At 51.8% G+C, this 20723-nt stretch overlaps 2 protein-coding genes across 10 annotated transcripts in view; one reads left to right on the top strand and one right to left on the bottom strand.

Moving 5' to 3' along the window:
* The window catches only part of EVC (EvC ciliary complex subunit 1), a 62498-nt gene extending 50029 nt beyond the window's left edge, over nucleotides 1-12469 (bottom strand). For 2 of the 4 annotated variants that reach the window (XR_009351558.1, XM_059165566.1), the window contains exons 1-2: nucleotides 12040-12469; nucleotides 5759-5881 (exon numbers count right to left, since the gene is read on the bottom strand). Coding sequence is in view for 3 of the 4 variants with exons in the window: in XM_059165566.1 (XP_059021549.1) it covers nucleotides 5759-5881; nucleotides 12040-12213 (297 nt within the window). In the remaining variant the exon portion in view is untranslated. The remainder of the gene's footprint in view (nucleotides 1-5758; nucleotides 5882-12039) is intronic. The other 2 variants (XM_059165551.1, XM_059165557.1) reach the window with 2 other exon arrangements.
* Nucleotides 12470-14710: 2241 nt separating this feature from the next.
* Nucleotides 14711-20723, top strand: part of EVC2 (EvC ciliary complex subunit 2) — a 117632-nt gene continuing 111619 nt past the window's right edge. For 5 of the 6 annotated variants that reach the window (XM_059165507.1, XM_059165527.1, XM_059165497.1 and 2 more), the window contains exons 1-2: nucleotides 14713-15001; nucleotides 18075-18129. In XM_059165507.1, coding sequence (XP_059021490.1) covers nucleotides 14801-15001; nucleotides 18075-18129 — 256 coding nt within the window. In that variant the 5' untranslated portion in view covers nucleotides 14713-14800. Of the gene's footprint in view, nucleotides 15002-18074; nucleotides 18130-20723 lie in introns of all 6 variants that reach the window. The other variant, XM_059165538.1, reaches the window with a different exon arrangement.

Genomic DNA, 20723 nt, shown 5'->3' with positions numbered 1-20723 from the left:
AGGGTTGGATGGATGGATGGATGGATGGATGGATGGATGGATGGATAAGTGGATAGGTAGATGGAGAAGTGGACGGATGGTTGGACAGATGGACAAATGAGTGGATGGATAGATGATGGGTGGACACATGGGTAGATGGGAAAATGGATGGCTAGGTAGGTTGATAGCTAGTAGATGGATGGATGGATGAATGGGTAGATAGGTAGAGAGATGGATGGATGGATGGACAAATTGGTGGATGGGGGCTCCTGGGTGGCTCAGTGGGTTAGGGCCTCTGCTTTTGGCTCAGGTCATGGTCTCAGGGTCCTGGGATCAAGCCCCGCATCGGGCTCTCTCCTCAGCAGGGAGCCTGCTTCCTCCTCTCTCTCTCTCTGCCTGCCTCTCTGCCTACTTGTGATCTGTCTGTCAAATAAATGAATAAAATCTTTAAAAAAAAATTGGTGGATGGATGGATGGATGGATGGGAGGATGATGGAAAGGTGGATGGATGAATGGATGGATGGACAGATAGGTGTTATGTAGAACATGCCTTATTTAATTCTAAGTCTTCAGCTTTGGAAAAAATAAGTATTTAAATATTGACAATAATTAAGTTTTCCTTAAAACTGCAAAACATCTTTTAGTGGAAAAAGGAAATACAGAATAGTTTTAGCGTTGCCACGGAGGTAAACACATCCACATGGCAATATTCACTCAAGACTCTGGATCGGATCCTTAAATGAAAAGCAGGTGGGTAAGTCTTTTCACTTCTCTGAGCCTCAGTCTTCCAAGACAGAAAACAGGTACCATATCCGCCCCCAGGACCACGTGGGTAAAGCACCCAGCAAAGTAGCTGGAACAGAACAGAATTGAAGCAATGGGCGGCTCTAAGGAAAGACGGGAAGGAGCCACTTCTCCGGGGAGCCTTCTCTGACCATAGCTGGACAGACTTCTTCATGGCTGCCCTATGTCCCCACACCCTTTCTGGGTCTCTTTCCTGCCAGGGCCGCCCCCTGCCCCTTGCTGGGTGGGTGCTGAATAAATGTTTTGGGAATCAGCTGCAGGGGATGCTGGCAACAGACAGTCAGGAGCCTGGCATTCCAGACCATGAGAAATCTCTGCTTACCAGTTCTGAGCTGGCTGATGGGCGAGCACTGCACCCACATCAACTTCAAGACTTCTTACCTACACCCTTTCTGAAGAAAGAGCTTTGTGACAAATGATTGATTTTCAGTTGCCAGCTTGGAATGCGACACGCTCCCATGGGGCACACAGAAGGATTTCTTGCTTCCCCATGATGTGGACATTGACCGGCACTGCCTGAGCCTGTGGTGTGGACCCTGGGAAGTCTCTGGAGCAGGGGTCCCCGCGATGTCTTTTTGAACTGGCTGGGGATGGGAGCCACGTGGTGAGGGCTGGGCTTTGTCATTTCCATCTGTATTTTATGCTTCACAAAAACAGACTTAGACGACAAGAATGGGTCAGACCACCGACATGTGCCACATTCTTCCACTTCTGAGGGCTCTGAGCCTTCCACGGAGGCTACTGTCTCCACACTTGGGAGACGGGACATAGAGCAGTTAAGCTGTGAGCCCAAGGTCACACAGCTAATAAATGTCAGAACTAGGATTTGAGCTCAGATTCCCTGGCTCCAGAGTCCCTCCTCTTTAGCTGACACCTTTCTGTCTCCTCCAACATCATGCAAATAAGAACGGGGATGAAAGACAGGAAGTTAAACGGGTGGGTGTTGGGTGGAGAAGCACCTGGACTGGCCTCACCATGCTCCAGGAACACAAGGCAGATCCCAGATACTTTGTCACTCCCACACCCCAACCTGCCATGTCAAATCAACCACAAAACCCACTAGCTCGAGCTCCTAAATGTCATTCACACCCATTGCACTGGCCGGAGCCATGACCATAGGGCTACAGTAGACTCCAGGCTGGCTCCCATCCATGCACTGAGCGCCTACTATATGCTGGACTCTTTATGCCCTCTTGCTCATTTAATTATCACACAATAGCCAACTTGGGGACGTCTGTACTATTTCCATCATCTCTATTTCATGGAGCGAGTCTCCAAGGTTAACTCCTTCTAGTGCATTCTCTCCATGGCCATCAGATGATCTTTTAAATCTGAAATCCCCATCACTGCCAGCTTCAACCCCTTCCTGGCTTCCTTGTGACCCGAGGGAGCAGAGTCTAGCCTGTCCCAGCCCCCAGCATCCAGCCCCAATCTCTGCTTGAAGCCATGTGTGTTCAAAAGCAAAGGATGGCAGTGAGATCAGAAAGGCTGATGTCAGACCAGGCTGTATGATTTGTGGGGCCTAATACAAAATGAAAAGGGGGAGGTGTGTCTGATTAAAATATGATTAAGAATTTCAGGACAGGAGAGTACAGAAGACAGAGGTGGGGCCTAACTGAGCTCGGGTTCTTCAAGACTGCACAGATAGGACCCCTGGGAAGCCAGCCGACCGGGGCCGCTTTCCAGCAGAGACTCACCTGCTCAAGCAAATTCAGGAAAGCAGAGGGCACCGTGCTTTCCTAAACTTCTTGCAAACAGAGGTGAGGAGAAAGCCCAGCATGGAAGGGGTGGAGAATGAAAGGAAGACACGGTCCCTGCCCTCCAGGGCACAGAGAAAGCAAAAACTGCACTAAATGTAGAAAACATAATTAGCAGCACAAGGTGGAGATGCTGGGGTCCACCTGGGACGTCTGGAAGCAGAGCCCGGGATGCACATCGAAGCACAAGGTCAGCTGACGGGTTACTGCAGCTGCCTGGGGAGTCCATGCCTCTGTGCTTCCGGCCCATCCACCTGCAGACCACAAGCCCCTAGAGGACCAAGGACTGGCACTGTGATGGCCATGGTGTTTGCCAGGATGAAGGACCCTGAAGCGCTTGGCACACGCAATCCAGGAGTGAACAGACTTCTGCTGTTTTTAGTTTTTTTTTTTTCTTCCCCACAGCTTCAGATGCCTTCCAAATTCTGATAATCTTCTCAACCGTAGCAATACAATTGTACAGAAAATTGGTTTTAGTGCGAGCCTACCATGTAAAACTTCCTCGGTGGAAGCAATGCAATTATTCAGAAAATTAGTGAAAACATAATTGCAGGAAAAGAAAAGCCCTTTCACTCACCAATGTAGAGGCGTCCTTTCAGTGAGCGCCCAGAGGCGTCCACGAACAAGCCATCCCCTCTCCCTCCTCTGGAGCAAAAGGACAGGATGAAGAGAGCCAAGGCTGTGCCGTGGCATGTGGAAGAGCCTTCTGGAATTTTCTGTTTGCTTTTGATTTAACGTGAGGTATTTATCAAAATAAAGTTTAGGCAAGGAGTGGCGAGAACTACAAGTGCCTTGGTTTTCCGTGCATTCCGGGACATCACAGTCAGAGCTCAGCTCACCCTGTCTGAATCCGTCCTGGCCAAGATCTGCTGACAAGCTCGGTCTGCAGAAGGCAGGGCATTCTGGCGAGCCAGTCACTGGAACAGGCAGATCTTTAACTTGGCTTTTGGCAATGATTAGCTTGATCATCTGGTGTTGCTAAATGGTTAACAGGTAAAACATAACTAGGTAAAAACATGAGTGAGGCTTCCAGGGAGGTAGAAGGACTTAGCTTCCCTGGAAACACTGATGAACACTTATCCCGTAGTTGGAAAGTTCACAGAGTCAACCAATGGGTGACCCTCGGGCCAGCATTGTGACTGTCCTCGTGAAGCCAAGAAACCAGAGGCTCAGAGAGGTTATGTCTCTTGCCTAGCATCACACAGCAAACAGGAGACAGGGCTGGGTTCCTGGGATCCAGGTACCAGGATCCCCTGAGCCAGTGTGTTTCACCATGTCCAAGGCCACCCTCTGCATGACCAGGACTGTATGCATGCAATTCGACCATGTGAAGCATGCATTTTAGTAATTTTCAGTATCTTCACAGATACATGCAACTAGCCCCACAATCAGTTTTGGGACACTTTCATCATCTCAGAAAGACACCCCACACCACTTAGCTCTCACCTCTGTCTCTCTTCTCTCACCTCCTCCCCAAGCGCCCACCAGCGTACTTCCTCTGTCTGTCAATGTCTGTTGTAGATTTCCATATGAATGGTATCTCGTGATATGTGGTCTTCTGGGACCGGCTTCTTTCGTGAGCATGATTATTTTCAGGGTTCCTTCATGTTGTGGCCTGTTTTGGCACTTCTTTCCATTTTCTGGCCCAAGGGTATTGCATTTATGGATAGAACACATTTTGTTGAGCCATTTGTCAGCTGATGGACCCTTGGGTTTCCACATTTTGGCCGAAGAATGCTGTTATGACCACAGTGTGTGTATTTTTATGTACCTGTGTGTTTTCATGGGTGTGAGCAGGGTTTTGATGAGACAGGCTGATAGGAACAGAGGGAGACAGATGAGGGAAAGAGAGACATCAGGAACCCACCTCATCACAGAAACAAAGAGATGCACGTGGAGAGAGACATGAGAGAGAGAGAGAGAGACACGGGGATCTCCAGAGAGCTACCCTGACACACACACATACAGACACATGGGGAGAGACAAGCACTTGGGGACAGGGAGGCAGGGAGCGTGAGCTGGACACAGAGCAATTACATGCCAGGGTTTCACTCCAGCCCTGGCTCTGGCTCCTCATGCCAGCCCCGTGAGGGCAGCCAGTCCTTCCCCCGGGCTGCATAATGGAAGCTAGCCTCTACAATCCTCAAGAAGGGGACAGAAATAAAATCTACCTCCTGGGGCTGCTGAAAGAGGTGCAGGAGGTAATTCACACGAGTGTTCACATCACTCAAAAGTGACACATGGGAAAAATGTCTGGTGCTCAGTAAGTGTTTAAAAAACAAAACAAAACCCAAACCCAACAACAATAAAAAAATATTTCCCTTTTTCTCAGGATCCCTCTACCTCTATATACCTACATATCTATCTCCCTAAATATCTATATTTCCTTTTGGGCATTTGAGGCTAAATGATCAGGATCCATGGTACTTTCTGGGGAGCAGCAAGTGTCTAGAAATAGCACTGCTTTGGCAGAAACATTTTCTCTCTCCAGGGAGCTCACACACAAAGTGGTGCCCTATGGGCAGGCTCAGGCTGGACAGGGTGGGGGCCAGCGAGGAAGGACCAGGGAGAATCCACCTTTAACATGTCTGTCAAGAGGGCCAGAGCCCACACTCCTGGATATTTACTTGACATTCACTTAAAAGAAATAAAGCGACATGAAAAAAACTTATACATTCACAGAAGCCCTAATCAAAATAGCCAGACATGGGAAACAGCCTGCTCTACACTATATCCCCACAGTGGACTGGGTGATTAAATGGGACAGATTATAGACACATGCAACAACATGATTAAGTCTCGAAAGCAGGACATTCAGGCAAGGCAAGTGCAAGAAAGCACACGATCCCACTGATGTGAAATTCTAGAACAGCAAAACCATCCTGGTGATGTAGAATCACAGCAATGTCTCCTTCTGAAAGGGGCAGGGCGGGGGTGAGGGAGATGTGGGAGGGTAAACCAGAAAGGGGCACTGGAGAACTTTCTGGGGGTGATGGAGCATTCCAGATTGGGGCTCTGGTTACCAGGATGTATATACTTATCTAACCGTAAACTTCAAATTTGTGCATTTTGCCACATGCAAATTCTATGACAGCAAAGCCCAATTGGGACAGGAAGTCTTTCAGAGGCTCATCTGGATGGCATCTGCACTGACCGTACGCTGATGTGTACAACACCCAACACTCGACTCGGCAAATAAACCTAAACACGCAGCTTACATCCACAGGCTCCTCTTTTGACGTCTGGGCTTCCCGCCTCCTCCTCCTTGATGGGGAGCCGGTTTCCGAGGGGTCTTGGACATTTGACTCTAAATTCTTGAGCAGACTCTGAGCGTCGTCTTTCTAAAATCCAAAGGTGGGGGTAGGGAGAACACATTGAAGCCAGTCAGCCTAGTGCCCCTGGGAATCGAGCCATCAACCCCCACCCCTCCGACCTGTGCCCATCTCTGTGTCTCCGCCCGGCCCTCTGTGTGTAGTGTCACGCCTCCCACCCCGCCAGGGTTCATCCACACAGCCTTTGACACTGTCCAGGCATCAGCTTCCTGAGAAGCCCCAGTGTTCCCCACATCAGGATGTCCTTAGGACCTGGAGGTCACACTTGGATCAAAGGTGACTCCACTGTTCTTCTAGGCTGGGGGCCCTTGGTAGCCTGTGAGCAACCTGGGATAACAGCTGAATACACGATATGGCACATAATCATTAATTTTGCTATTATTTTCCATAATGCCATTGGATGATTTCAAAAAAATATTTTAGGTGCCCTTAAATTATAAAATCATTTGTGTAATGAAACTCGGTTGATCCTTGGTATTGGTAGATTCTATATTTGTAAATTTGCTTACTTGCTGAAATTTATCTGTAACCCCCAAATCCACACTTGTGGTCATCCCCGGGCACAATCAGTGTGGTGAAAAATCAAGTTGCCTGCCGTGCCTTGTCCAGCAGAGAGCCAGTGAAGGTGACGCCCTGCCTTCCTGGGTCAGCTCTCCCGCCACAGATTAGAGTCCCTTTCATGTTCCATGAAAGCCATTCTTCTCCCACATGTCTGTGCTTCCCGTTGCTGATGTGGTTGTTTAAGAATGACCCGTACGGGGGCGCCTGTGTGGCTCAGTAGGTTAAGCCGCTGCCTTGGGCTCAGGTCATGATCCCAGGGGCCTGGGATCGAGTCCCACATCGGGCTCTCTGCTGGGCAGGGAGCCTGCTTCTTCTTCTCTCTCTTTCAAAAAAAAAAAAAGAATGACCCGTACATGTTACATTAAGTGCTGTGTGGTGTTTCTAAGGGCAAGAAGGCTGGTGTATGAGTCATGGAGAAAATGTGTGCTGGAGAAGCTTCATTCAGGCATGAGCTATTTTGTGCCATTGGCTGCATGTTCGCTGTTAACACAATAACAATATGTATTCAATAGGGTGTCTTTATACAGAAACACACATCACACAAGGTTACGTACTGGCCCGTTAATGAAGACATTGTAGCTGGAGTCTTGCAGAAACCTAGCCCTGTGTTTCCCCTGAGAGCAATGATTCAGTGTTTGTTAATTCTCTGTCTGCCATGATTCCGTCGGTCATAATGATCAACTGTTTTTGAAATCCCGTTATGCCAGAGACCCCAGATCAAGTCCCTTGCTCATGGATACAATCTTTACACTGAAGAAGTTAGTTAGCAACTGTTGCGAAGCAATATTAAGCATGAAGGCTTATTCTAGTCACTGGGAATGAGTAATGGACAAAATAAACAAAACTCCTGACTTCATGGAGTTTACATTCAGTGATAGAAGAGAGATGTAAATAAATAAGTAGTAAATCAGCAGTGGTAAATGCTAGAGAGAAAAAATGATGGAAGATAGGAGAATGGAGGGGAAGATCTCTTGAGTAAGGTGGTATTTGAGAAGAAATGTGAAGGAAGTGAGAGAGCCAGCCATTCAGATATGTCAGGGACAAGCTTTCCAGGAGAGGGCACAGCAAGTGCAAAGGCCCTGTGGCAGGAGCGTGCACAGCCTGCCCAGGGAAGGCCTTGTGGCTGCATCAGTCTGGGTATGGTGGAGAGGGGCAGATGATGAAGCCAAGGATTTAGGGATTATTTGTTGAGTTATAGCCAACTATTACAAGGGTTCTATAGGAAAGGACCCAACCAGATCATCCTACAGTAGAGATATCCAGGCATAAAACTCATCCTCTCCATAGAGAAGCATCATTATTTTGTTTCCCAGTTAAAAGTAACCAGGAAGCCAAGGCTCATCACCTACTTGAGGACAGACTCTAACATGAAAGAGAAAACCCCAAAGGAACAAAAGGAAAAAGCAAAATGGAAACAGACACTGTGTAAGGAGAAGTTGTTTATTAAAACAAACAAACAAACAACTGTAACATCCTCAGAGAGCCAAGAGAATATGTCACACCCACAAAATAAGTATAGGGCAGATTGAACCTAGGATGTTCTGAGGACAGAAAAGGACACTCAGAACTGAGAAATGTGAAAATCTCAACACAAGTGTTGTTGAGAGAAGCCTTCCACAAACGGCCTAAAAAGACAGAGACGGAAAACAGGAGAGAAGGAAGGCAATTGGCAGTCCAATTCAACCAGAACATGAGACGAGTTCCCAAAAGATGCAACAGAATATTTAAAAGGTAAAGAATCGTGAAGGAACTCAAGGGAGTGTGAGTCTGTCCCCTGGAAAGTCCTCCGGAATGCACATCCCAAGGAGGGCATCCAAGTGCCACCAACCCCCACCCTGTGTGATTCCTATGTGCTGGGAACAAAGAAGAGATGCTTCCAGATTCCCCGGGGGAACAAAACAGTTATCAGGGATCAGAACAAAATCCTATTTCTCCCCCTCAACCATGGCAGTTGGGAGATGATGGGGAAAATGCCTTCAAAATTCTGGGGGAAAATTATTTCCAGCCTGGAATTCCATGACCTAACTACTCTCACCAAGTCAAGAATAAAGAGAGGAGAGTGTAGGTAATTTCAGACACGGAAGTTCTCAAAAACCCTTCCCCCCATCTTTCTCAGGAAGATCCTGGAGGCTGTGCTCCACCCAAATGAGGAAATGAACCCAGAAAGACAGTGGGGGGTCCCTGAAAGAGTATGCAACTTTGGGGAGGTGACAAAGTTTCCAGTGTGATCAGCCCTGAGAAGTCCCACTGGTGAGAGCAAGAGCCTAGGGGCAGCTGCTTCTTGAAGCTAAAGAACAAAAACAGCACTGGAAAGGCTCCTTAAACACAGCTTGCCAACCCCACTTGCAAAAATTCTCATCAGAGAGTCTGGGGTGGGACCCAGGAATTAGCATTTCTAACAAGCTCCCAGGGGCTGCTGCTGGTGCTGCTGGTCTGGTCCAGCTGAGAGTGGCAGTGGGTCCAGACAGCAACCAACTCAGGCTGAAGCAGGCGAGAAGTTTATTGGAGAGGTGTTTTGCAAGAAGATAAAATTGATCAAATATTTAATGCCTTCAAAATTCTCAAAAAAGGTGTACAGAAATAGAGGGGAATCCTGCATTAAGTGAGTAAGTACGCAGAATATAAGCCAATGTGGTGGGGTGCAGGGAGCCCTGGGTAACAATTTCAGATGAAACAAAATATAGTAACAAAAAGTAAAAGAATCATAATCGTAGCTGATCCTTGACTTGCGGTGAAAAGTGCTTCCGGAATTGTAAGAAAGGAAACACTGAATATTGATTTAACCAAAACTGCTCAATGGCCACAGAAGGCGGGTGGAGGCGGGGATGGCTGGGATGGGTGGTTCATGTGAAGGAGGAGAAAAGAGAACTGAACCGCCCCCCAGTCCACAGCAGGAAGTCCATGCTATGCCCAGAGCCCCAAATGCAAGGAGCAGCCCAGTAAGCAGGCTGTTTACAAAGGGGAAGTAAATGACCAAAAAGGAGGCTGAAAGAGTTGGACGAGGTGGCTGCTGGGAAGCGGCAGGTGGACCGGGGCGTTGGTTGCTGCCTGTGCATGAACACTCGAAGTGCACGTGGAATGTCGACGCAATCCAAAGTTCTAAGGATGAAATAAAAACGAAAGAAAAGCAGCAAAAAGAAAGAGGTGCAACACGCGATTATGAGCGGGATGAGGTGGACCAGAGGAAAACAGAGATCCCGGGGTGCACGAGGGTAGAAGTGCCTGGAGGGGCAACTCTGTGCATCCTGAAGGATGAGCGGGCAAGCCGAGAAAGGTCGTTCAGGCAGACAGAAGGGATGTGAGGAAGGGGAGCAAGGAGATGCAGTGGGGGTGGATGGAGGAAGCAAGGGGGGCTGGAACGCAGGGGTGCAGGGGCATACGGCACCTTGTGTTCGGAAGGATAACCCAGGGAAGGGCAACCATCTTGCGCAGCCCTTCTTTATGCTAGGAAATTGGACATAACCCTCTGCAAGCAGTCAGAAGTCATTGAACGCTTTTAACCCAGAGAGTCACTGCTGGATGTGTGTTTTAGGAAAAGAGACTTAAAGAAGAGAGGAGGAAAGGAGTCCATTTAGAAAGAAGGCTGTTGCTAAGGTCCCATCCAAATCATCTGAAAATCCCATCAGCCAGACTCTGAAGCCAGAGACCGCAACCCCCACCAACCCTCCACCACGGCTCCTGCCCTGGTCTGAGCCACCATTACCTTCAACTGGACTAGTGCAGCCCTTACTGACCAGGGGCCCAACCTCAGATAGCTTGATTAACCGCTGTAAACCTCAGGTGACTCAGCTGTGAAATGGGCCACCGCCATGGTCTGAAGGTGTGTGCCCCATTCCCCAAGCATAGGTTGAAATCCCAACTCCCGAGGTGATGGTATTTGGAGGTGGGGCCTTTTGGAGGCAATTAAGTCCTGAGGGTAGAGGCCTCTTTACGAAAGAGGTGCCAGAGATTCCCTGACCCTTCTACTCTCTGAGGACACAGTGAGAAGTCTGCAGCCCGGAAGCGGGCCCTTGCCAGAACCCAGCAGTGCTGGCACCTGGTCTTGGACTTCCAGCCTCCAGAACTGTGAGAGAGAAGCTTCTGTTGTTTGTGAGTCACACAGTTTATGGTATTTTTCTTAAGAGCAGTCCGAACCATCTAAGACAGATTCTACCCACTACGTCACCAGGTGGCAGAACACTAAATGCTCTGATTTAGGGGTTCTGACAGACTGGGGTTGAAACGCAGCCCTACGGTTTATTCATCACGTGCCCTTGGACCAAGAACAACCCTGGGGAGCCTGGACTTCCGTCTCTTGAAAGTGAGGATAATAACAGCTCCCCCATCAGAGGTTTGGGGCAGGAATAGAGAACCAAAAGTCCACAAACACTCAGCTCTGAACAGGACACCCAGCAAAGTTGTGTGCATGTTATTCCCCTCTTCACACAAGAAGCCAGTGTCCCTCAGTGTTCCTTAACCACCAGCAGGATGTGACAACCTCAGACTGACCTACAAGCATCTTGTTCTGTAAGTTCCGTTCAACCTTTATCATGCCTTTCCAGCAAAACACTCCCCAAAGTCTTCTTGCATGGGCCAGGAACGCAGGGAAAAAGACCACGCGCCTCATCGCACATCTTATCGACTTCATCCCTCAAAGAGGTCAAAGTGGCAAGGACCCAGGGCAGTGATCACACCACACGGATCAAATGTCCCCTGCATGCCCACATCTCCCCACAACATCCAATCCTGTAACAGTGGTCATGAAAACCGACCCTGAATCTCCTGTGACCACTGCCACTCATGAAGAATACAGTGAGTGACTTTGGGCTCAGACACACGTCTGTCACTTTGGCAAGTCCTTGAACCTCACTGCACCTCAGTTTCCTCCAGTGCAAAACGGGGTCCTTCATAGAACAAACTGCCAAGGCTGTCCTGGGGAATCAGTGAGATAAGTCAGGTGCAGAGTCTAGTTCAGTGCCCAGCACACAGTGGCCATCTGCAAGTGCTAGCTAGCCTCTTCACTTCCCGCCACCCAACTCCCCAGCCTGGGCTACAATCAAATGTTCACCTGACATCTAGCGTTTTCTGGAGACCGTGACCCTCTAGCAGTGAGGGCAGGGTCTATCCTGCACAGGACTGTGGCTAGCAGGGGTGATCAGCACACTTTTACTCTAGGGATGACATTGTGAATGAATGCATGAACGCATGCCAGGGTGGCAGCTGGGACTGGAGAGGCTATTTAGGTAACCCACCGGGCAAGCAGCATTATGGACAGGGCTGGGAATCGCAGCCCTCCTGTCTACCGTGTTCAGCTGGGCCCCTCCGCCAGCGGCGAGTCCAGACCCTTGGTGCTCCCTATGAGAGACTGAGGCATCCGTGGGCTTTAGCGGCGCCTGTGATGGCACAGCGGAGTCGGAAGGAGCAGCCACTTCTGGCGGACCCCAGACTGGTGCGCTTCTGTCACTCCGCCGTCCCCCTCTGGTCTCGGTCTCCAACCCTCTCCCGGGCTGGAGGGGAATCCAGGGCAGGGCCGGGTGCGCGCGACGCCCGCGATCTCGCTCCAGCGCCTACGGGACCAAGGAGGCCCGCACGCGCCCCCCATACGGCCACCCGCCCGGTGGACCCACCTGTTGCCGCAGGCGCGACCCGGAGGTGCGGCAGCCGAGCCAGAGGCCGAGGCCGAGGCCGAACGCGGCGCCCAGCAGTACGGCGGGGGCCAGCAGCGCGGGCGCCGGCCTCACCGCGTCCCGGCCCAGCAGCAGGCGCGCGTCGCTTTCGCAGGCCGCCGGGCCCCGGGCCATCGGGGGCACTCAGGCGAAGGGCGGGCAGCATCGCCCTCGCCGCCGCGCGCCGCCTCGGCCCGCCGCCCGGGGAACCGTCCCCGCCAGCTCGGCGACAGCGAACTCACGGACCGGGCGGGCAGGGGCGCGGCGCACTCCGCCGACTCCTCGGGCCTGCGCGCTCTCCTTCCTCTTGCTCCGGTCCCCCCTTCCCCGCGCGGCCCCGCCGGAGGGAGGAGCTTGGGTCGTCCGCCCGAAACTTCGAGCCGCCCCCGCCCGGGCCTGCTCTTCTACTGAGCATGCCTGGCAGGAGGCGCGGGGTTCAGCCCGAGGAGCTTTCGGAGGATTCCCCCGGGTCTTTTGGCTTCTCCGGAAGGAATTGGGGGGGGGGGGGCGTTCCCAGCCGCTGGGGAGGGTGTTCCTCGGTTAAGTTTACTGAGCCTGTACAGTGTGCTAAGCATTTAGCTTGATGATGTCATAACTTTCTCAACTGCCTTCTGAGAGGGGTACTAGTTTCTGTTCATCTTCCTGGTGAGGAAGGTCTGGGTCAGAGTGGCTAAGCGAGGTCCCTCTCCTGTCCTGTTCCTATCTGTACCAGTTAGTCGTCTTTGGACCACACAGTCCACCACCGCCTCTGAACTTGTTAGCCTGAAGCCTCGGTTTTAATCCTATTCTTCCATGAATAGTCAATACTTTCCTCTATGATGACGTGTAGAGAGACTGTTACACGGAGCCCCCAGGACAGGACATTGTGGGGGTCATTCATTCGCTCAGCCTTTACAGAGAACCTGCTGATGGAACCAGTGCCAGGCCAGCAAGGATTCAGGCAAGGTCCAGACATGGAGGATCTCATGGGTGTGTGGGGAGATAGACAACCAGATGAATTCAGCATCTGTTCTTACCTTGAGCAAACATTTACTGAGTAGCTACTAGGTGCTAGCTCTTGTCCTGGGTACTGGGGATACAGCAGTGAACACACATGTATCTTTGAAGCTTAATTCCTTAGGAGGGCCAGGGCGGTAGTACCATGGGAATCCACTGCAACAGAGAAGGGGAATTTTGTAGCCTTAATCTGGATGTCCATCTCAAGTTTCTAGTTTTTATACTTCATCAACTTTCCAGGTGGGTAAGATGGCAACTAGTATCCAGACTTTCTTCTCTTAGAAGTAAGGGACAGCTAGAGAGAAGTTGCTCATTCAAGGTCTCTCAACCAGGATATGGGACGGGTATATTAACAGCTGTGTCTGGCTGGCTTCAGGACCCTCTCTTCTACTCCCGGCTGCTTAAATGTTTCCTTTGAAACACCTCCAAGGCTTTTGGGAACGTATATGGGACAATAGCCTAAAGTCCTTGCTTTTTATGTTGGCTGTTTCTTTGGATACTCAAAATTTAGTTTTAAAAATATAGTGTTTTGGGGGGGGATTTTACTTTATTATAAAGTTGCTTGGGTATTAAAATCATCTTTTAAATGACTCATGTCAAATAGAACTGATGGTCCCACAATATGCTAGCATGTACCCTTTGGCAGTGTCTCACTCCTGGCATTTTGCCAGGACCAACCCCCGCCCCCCCCCCCCCCCCCCAGGCCACTGTACTTCTGGTGGGAAGCCTGGGTAATAAATTTTCAGAATCTCAAACATTACTCCTTTGTCCATGTTGAGTTAGGGAGGGCCTGTCCTTTGAGGGGTTGGAGGGAAAGGGAAGAGACAGGTGCCAGGCTTCCTGGCCTGAGACTGCATGACAGGCTACCCTCCTTCTCCCCAAGGAGCAAGTCACTGAGGACTCAGGGGAAGCAGGACAAAGCAGAGAAACTGCTCTACTTGACCTCCTCCCAGTATCTATCTCCCCCCGCAAGGCACAACCCTACCCCCATGGAGAGTTCAAGCCTCCTGGCTCCAGACACCAAATCCCCTCTCTCTGGTTCCAAAGAGATGTCCCACAGTGGCTGGCCTGACTACCAGTCTGGGTACCTGGGCAAGTCCAGGGGCTACTTCACATTAGGGGCTCAGGCAGTAGGAGCCCAATGCGACTGAGCTAAATCCAATAGAAAGTGAGAGTGGCCTTTCCCCCTGTCTCAGGATCTGCCGGCCTCCCTCCCAGCTCACCTATGCTGTCCTGTCCTCTCTGGGCTCCCCAGCACACAGGGCTCTGCCTCTCCAAATGCTTCTCAGTTCTCCAATAAGGGGCTGGTGCGTCTGGAGCAGATTCTGGGTTCAGCCCAGTATGGTGTGTGCATGTGTCAGGGAAGGCTTCCTGAAGGAGGTGGTTCTGAGAACTGGGTAGGCATCAGTGGAGGAGCACTTGGAAGCATTGAAATCTTTGGGAGCAGAGGAGTGACCCCATCTGAATCCGATTTGGGTGGAGCTGAGGCCCTGGGCGAGACTCGAGCAAACCCAAGTGTGGCCCCGGCCTCACTCCCTCCCTCCTACGCCTGTCCCGCTCCCAGGAGCCTCCCCGCCCTCCCAGCCCCAGATGCCGGAGTCCATTCCAGAAAACTTTCCAGGGTGGCTCGCACTGAGCATGCTCCGAGGCGGGGCGGGCCTGGGGTCCGGAAGCTCCGGCGACTCCTGCTCGCCCGCCACTTTGGGGTCGCGGGCCCGGAGGGGCGATGGGCTCGGCGGGCGCAGCGGGGCGCGCCACGTCGGTGCTCGCCTGGAGCCTCCTGGCCGCCGCCCTGGCGCTGCCCGCTGGGCCCGGGGGCCGACGCTGGCACCCCGCGGGCCCGGATCTCCTCGGGCGCCCCCTCGGCCGGCAGCCCCTCCTGGATCCCCCTGCGGCTCCTGGGGCGGGGCCCGAGCGGACCACGCAGGTAAGGAAGGCCCGCCCCCAGCCTCCTCCGGTAGGACTCTCGTGGCTGAGCTCTGTCTACGCTGGCGGCGGGGAGGCCCCTTCGAGTTGGGGAGATTATCGGAGGGAGGGCAGGGTCTGAGTAGGATGCCTCGGGTGTTCCTTAGTATTTGGCGCTCTGGCCCGCAAAGTCCCAGGCAAGGTGGAACCCCGCAGGACTTTGCCAGCCGCCCGGTCGAATCTCGCCCTGAAACCTAAAAACCCTCTGACCCTAGGCCAGGCGCATCACTTTTTGTGCCTCGGATTTCTGGTCTGTAAGCCTTTGCGGCCTGTTAGCCGCGGGAAGGTGCGAAAGGTAGGCGCGTTCCCATAGACACCTACTTTGAAGAGGTGAGCACGCCCCGGTTCCCCCCACCCCCCACTCCCAGTGTAGGGGTTGTTAGAAGAACAGTTGGGATTACCTTGGTTGCTGCATTTATCCACTTCCCATCCGCCCCTCCCTCTGAGGCCCCAGGTTTGGGAAGGCACAGAGCCTTCCTGTCTCCCTAGATTCCCCTTGCCCTTTCCTCCAAAGCTGGCCTGGAGTTCCGCTTTTGTCTGCAACCCCCCGCCCCAGTCCCCTTGTTCAGTAGCCACCACTTAGACCCTGGCTTTTGGTGACTGTTTCTTCTGAGTCTCCTCCACCCCCTAATTTGTGCTCTCCCTCACTCATTTCCCTCTATGGCTGTTGTCCAGGACAGGTGATCTGACCCTGGTGTACATATGGCCACTTCCCTCTCCAGCCCTCACCCCCTCTCAGGGACTCCTGGTAGAGCTAGTCTTCTGTTCCCAGGACTGCCCTGTCCAGTGGTCTCTCCCCTCATGGCCTTGGGGTCCTCCCTGCCCTCCCGCAGGGGCTGGCTTCCCTGGTTCTGTTTTCTCTCCTGGCAGGTCCCAAGAGGCTTGCTACACTTGCTACAGAGTTGTAATCTGTAAATCTTTAAAGGAGATTCTGTTCATTTTCTGTTATTAGATTTTCACTAGAGAAGAGTGAGTAATAACACTATATCAATTTACTGAGCTTTAAAAAAGTCCCATGACAGAATGTTTTCACAAGGTCCTTCCACTTGCTCCTGTCCCATGAGGTGGGATGTGTCTGGCTCATTTTGCAAGGGAGAAAACCTGCCCCCCCGCCCCAGGCCTGTACTAGGCTCCCAAGAAGGGCTTCAGGTTCAGAACCCACTCGTCTGTCCTGCTTTGCACTTGGCTCGTCTGTCCTGCTTTGCACTTGGCTTTCCTCTCTGAGAAACCAGGGACAGAACATTCTCGTGGACACTTGTCCCCAGGCTCTACCGGAAAGTGCCTGAAGATACATGCTTAGTGTAAACTTATCATCTGTCCCTTGTTGCAGAGGGGAAACTGAGAGCCGGTTACAGCCATTTCCCAGGTTGCCCAAGGTGCCTCGTCAGTGCAGGAGCCTCTAGCCATGTGTGGTTATTTAAATTTAGACATTTCAGGTGCTTCATTCATGGCCACGCATGTTAGAGGCTGCTATGTTGGGCAGCCCAGACTCTGCAGCGTTCTCACTGTGGTGGAAAGCTCTGTCGGGAGTTTGTTGGCAGGAGAGAAGGCCGCGAAGGGTCGAGTGGACAAGAGGCTCTGAGTCAGCCATTCACTTCCGGTGTTCGGGGACGGCTTTCTGGGTGGCATGCTCTGCTCTGGGTGCTGGGATAGTAGAGAACAAGGCAGGCTGTCTTAAGAAATCTGCCTTCTTGGGGCAGGAGAAGGAAGTAAACAGTGGTGCCAATCTGAGCCGTAGTAGGCAGTGGTTTGGGCTGCAGAGAGAAGTCCAGCGGGCAGAGTGGACTGGGAGAGATGGCAGTGAGCGCACTCTAGTCGCCAGTGGTCAGACAGCATGCTTGGAGGAGGTGAGCTGAGCCTTGAGTGGAACGAGGGAGGGCAAGGCCATGTCCAGGAGAAGAGCTTTCCCGAGTGCTGTGATAGCAAGGCCAGAGGCCAGAGGCAGGGTGTGCTTGGTGTGGTCCAGGAGCAGCAAGGAGACCTGGGGGCCCCCGGAGTGAGGGAGGGAGTGGACGACAGGAGACCGGGAGGTTGAGGAGGGGCCAGATCAGGGAAGGCCGCGTGGCTTATGCCCAGGATCCCGGCTATTATTCTGAGTGAGGTGGAAGCTGTACGGGTTTGGAGCCAGAAGTTGACACAACGTGGCTCATCTTTCTAAAGCACCCCGGTGGCAGGGGTGAGGATAGAGGACAAGGGCAGAAGCGGTTGCAAGAGAGGAGGTGGGTGGGAGACCAGGCCAGGACAGAGGAGTACTGGACCGGGGCGGTGAATGGTGGGCTGCTAGCTGCGGGTTTCCGATGTATTTCGAAGGTGGAGCCAATGGGATTTGCTGGGATCAGCTGTGGATTGAGAGAGAGAGAGGTGTCCAGGATGAAGCCGAGGACTTTGGCCTGAGCAAGTGGAAGAATAGAAGCACCATTGGCTAATATGCCAAAACCCTGTGGGACCATCAGGAAATCTGTTCTGGTCTGGCTGACTTTGGCCAGGAAGACACGTATAGTAGAGAGCTAGATGGGCAAGTCTAGACTGGGGTGAGAGAGTCTAAAGTGTCTCTAAAGGGTCTTCACTCTTTAGATGAGGGTCTGAGGCTCAGAGAGGCTGAGAGACTTGGCTGAGGACACACAGCAAGGAAATGGTTCCCGCTAGAACCCAGTTCTCCGGACTCCATATCTGGCATCTTATGAGCCTCTCTGTTGGAATTTGCAAGATCTTGGGAATTCAGAGGCTGGAGGATCAGCCAGTGTCACAGGATTAGTGAGAAGCAGAGCTAGGATTTGAACTCAGGTCTGGGTACATGAAATTTTGACCTGCAGGGGTGCCTTTCGGGACAACTTCCCAAAATGCAGTCATGGCTGGGTTGCTGGCCTCTGTGGGAAAGAGGGGATAATCCTGGACTCCTGGTGGGGATGGTTCACTTGGAAACATTTTGTTTCAAATTTCTGGGTAGGAGTGTAGCTCCTCTCCGTGTTTATGAAAATGACTTGTAGGCACTTCTCATATGCATGTTCTTCATTAGTGACTTTTGGATTTTTTAGGACTTGCCCAATTTGATTTGGCCCAATGCGGAAAGCTCTGGCTTTAAGACTGCAGGTAAGTTTTTGTTTCATTTCATTTTTCTTCATGGGACCCTAAAGCTACATTCCCCCCCCAGCGCCCCCTCCTCCAGCCCCTCATGCCCTGTCCTGCTGTGGTGCCTGCCATGGGCAAATGCGGTATGTTGCCCCCTGACCTGCAGATCAAGGGCAGTGTGTGCACCCCCCACCCCCAGTAGCTGGCTAGAGCTCTCGGGCAGGGAGCAAGAGTCAGGGGAAGGTGGCCGGCCCGCATTCTCCCCTTAAGGGGTCCGATGGAATAGGGAATGTGCATATGAGCAGGTGTGTGGGTTTCCTGTGGCTGCTTTCACAAATCACTGTGGATTTTGTGACTTAAAACAACACAGGTTTTCTTCTCTTAGCATTCCGGAGGGCGGGTTGGGAATCAGCATGGCTGGACTGAAATCGAGGTGTGGGCACGGCCCATCCCTCCCGGCCTCTGGGGAGAAGGTTTGCTTCTCTTCCAGCATCCCCAGCCACGCTCCTTGCCTGCCGTGGGTCCTGGTCCCTTGCTCCATCTCAGAGCCAGCATGCCAGCATTTTGCCTCTGGGGGCACATGGCCTTCCTCTCTTCTGCCTATCAGCTCTCTCTCAGCTTCCTTCTTTAGAAGGACACCTGGGTTTACATTTCTGACCCACCCAGATAATCCAGACAATTTCCTTAAATCAGGGACCTTCATTTAATCCCATTTGGGAAGTCCCCTGTTGTACACAAGGTGACATATTTAGCAGTTCCCTGGACTAGGACCTGGGCATCCGCCCACCACACCAGGTGCCAGAAATTGAGTTGAAACTCACCTAAGAAAAGCAGAACTTACTGGACTTAGAACTGAGCCAGGCAGGCCCTGCCACTGCTGGTCCAGGGGCTTGGCATGCCAGGGCTGTGCTTTTCTTTTTGTGTCTCAGCTCTGTTTTCCTCTGGTTCCCTCATTCCTGGAAGCCCTTTGGGAGCCGCACAGCCAATGCTTATACAGTGGAAGGCTTCCCCATAGCTTGGCGAGAGTTCCAGGGAACACCAGTGGCCTCAGCCTGAGGCCTGGTGCCTGGCCTCAAGCCCATCCCTGGGGCTGGGGGTGCAGCATTCTGGGTTCTGATCCCCATTCTGCATCCTGGGGACCAGGATGGGCTTGAGTCCAGGTTGGCCCGGCTCTGTCTGCATAAACTGAGCAGGACACTTCCTAAGTAGAGGAAGGGCCTTGGTGAAAAACTGTCTTTCCATCCAGAGTCTCCTTGGCACAGATTCTGAATACACCTTCCTCAGGGATCTTGTTTTTTACAGATCTCACTTACTGGGGAGTTAAAATGTATTTCCCGTGTCTTTTGTTACTCTCTGCAGACTTCACATTTTACAAAATTCAGTGTTTTCTCCTGAGTACTGTAAGTTGAGGTGATTTCATTGCATTCCTAGAGACCTCTTATTCATCAACAGGCAAACTCCTTGGGGAAAGGGAGCCCGACTACTACTCTGTGACTGTATTAAGAGCAGGGGCGGAGCGGCAAGGACACTAGGAGGGGCTTCAGGGAAGGCTTCCTGGAGGAGGCGCTCCTCAGTACAGTCCTGAGAACTGAAAATCTAGCAGGTCCAGGGGATGGAAGGAGAGGCTTCCAGGCATGTGACAGCCACAGGCAGAAGAGTGAGGGTGTAACCAAAGAATTGCACAGACGGTACAGACGGGCCCGCTTGCTGGTGACCTGCTGGGTGGTAGTAGTCACTTCATAGCATGAATTTCTTCTGTACTGTCTGTCAACACCTGCCCCCATTCAAGTCTTCATGAGAGCTTGTGGCTGGGCCTTTGAGGAGCAGGGGGCATAAGCAGGTGCACCAGAGATGGCCTTAAGGGTTAAGGCCCAGTATGGCCTGAAGGGTTTATAACCAGCAGATCTGCGAAGAAAGCATGCGTCCCTTAGCCTGAGGGGCAGGGTGAGGGTCCAGAGACGGATGTCCCATCTCCCTGGCACACGTGGGATTTACTCAGATACTCCCGACTGAGTCAACAGCTGGCCTGGGAAAGTGCCCACTTGCTTCCATGGCGAGTCCCCCGTGCTCATCTAGATCCCCGTTCCAATGTCATGACCTTGACCTGACTCAACCACAGACACTATAAGGCATGAGATTCTAATGTTATCCAGGATCCACTTCTACATCTTTTTTTTTTCTTCAAGATTTTCTTCCTTCCTATGTGGATTCTGAAATTGTAAAAGTTTTTGGAGGGACTTAAAAAGATCTTGTTATCAATAACACCCTAAGAACGACTGAAAAATAAAGTCATTCTTAATCAAATCCCAGTTTGCATCTGGGTGGAATCTCCCAGGCATCTCACCCACCGGCTGGTCTAATTCAGTAGATCTGGGAGGGAATGTGCATTGTCGCCCGCACCCAGGAGGAACAGTACACTCTTTGAGAAGCATTCTCTTTAGGCTTCATAGCCCACCTCCCTCCCCACTGCAAGGGGAACACATCTCACACACCTCATTTTCCTGGCAAAGAGATGAGCAGGCATTCATTTCTTAATTCATTCACTTACCCAGGTTCAGCAAACACCCTCCAGGGGCCTTCCTCATGCACGTGGTCCACGTCCTGAGTTCACCCCC

Source organism: Mustela lutreola, chromosome 1, assembly GCF_030435805.1.
Source record: "Mustela lutreola isolate mMusLut2 chromosome 1, mMusLut2.pri, whole genome shotgun sequence".
Lineage (NCBI taxonomy): Eukaryota > Metazoa > Chordata > Mammalia > Carnivora > Mustelidae > Mustela > Mustela lutreola.
The sequence above is the reverse complement of the archived record's forward strand: the minus strand, read 5'-3'. Positions and strand labels throughout refer to the sequence as shown.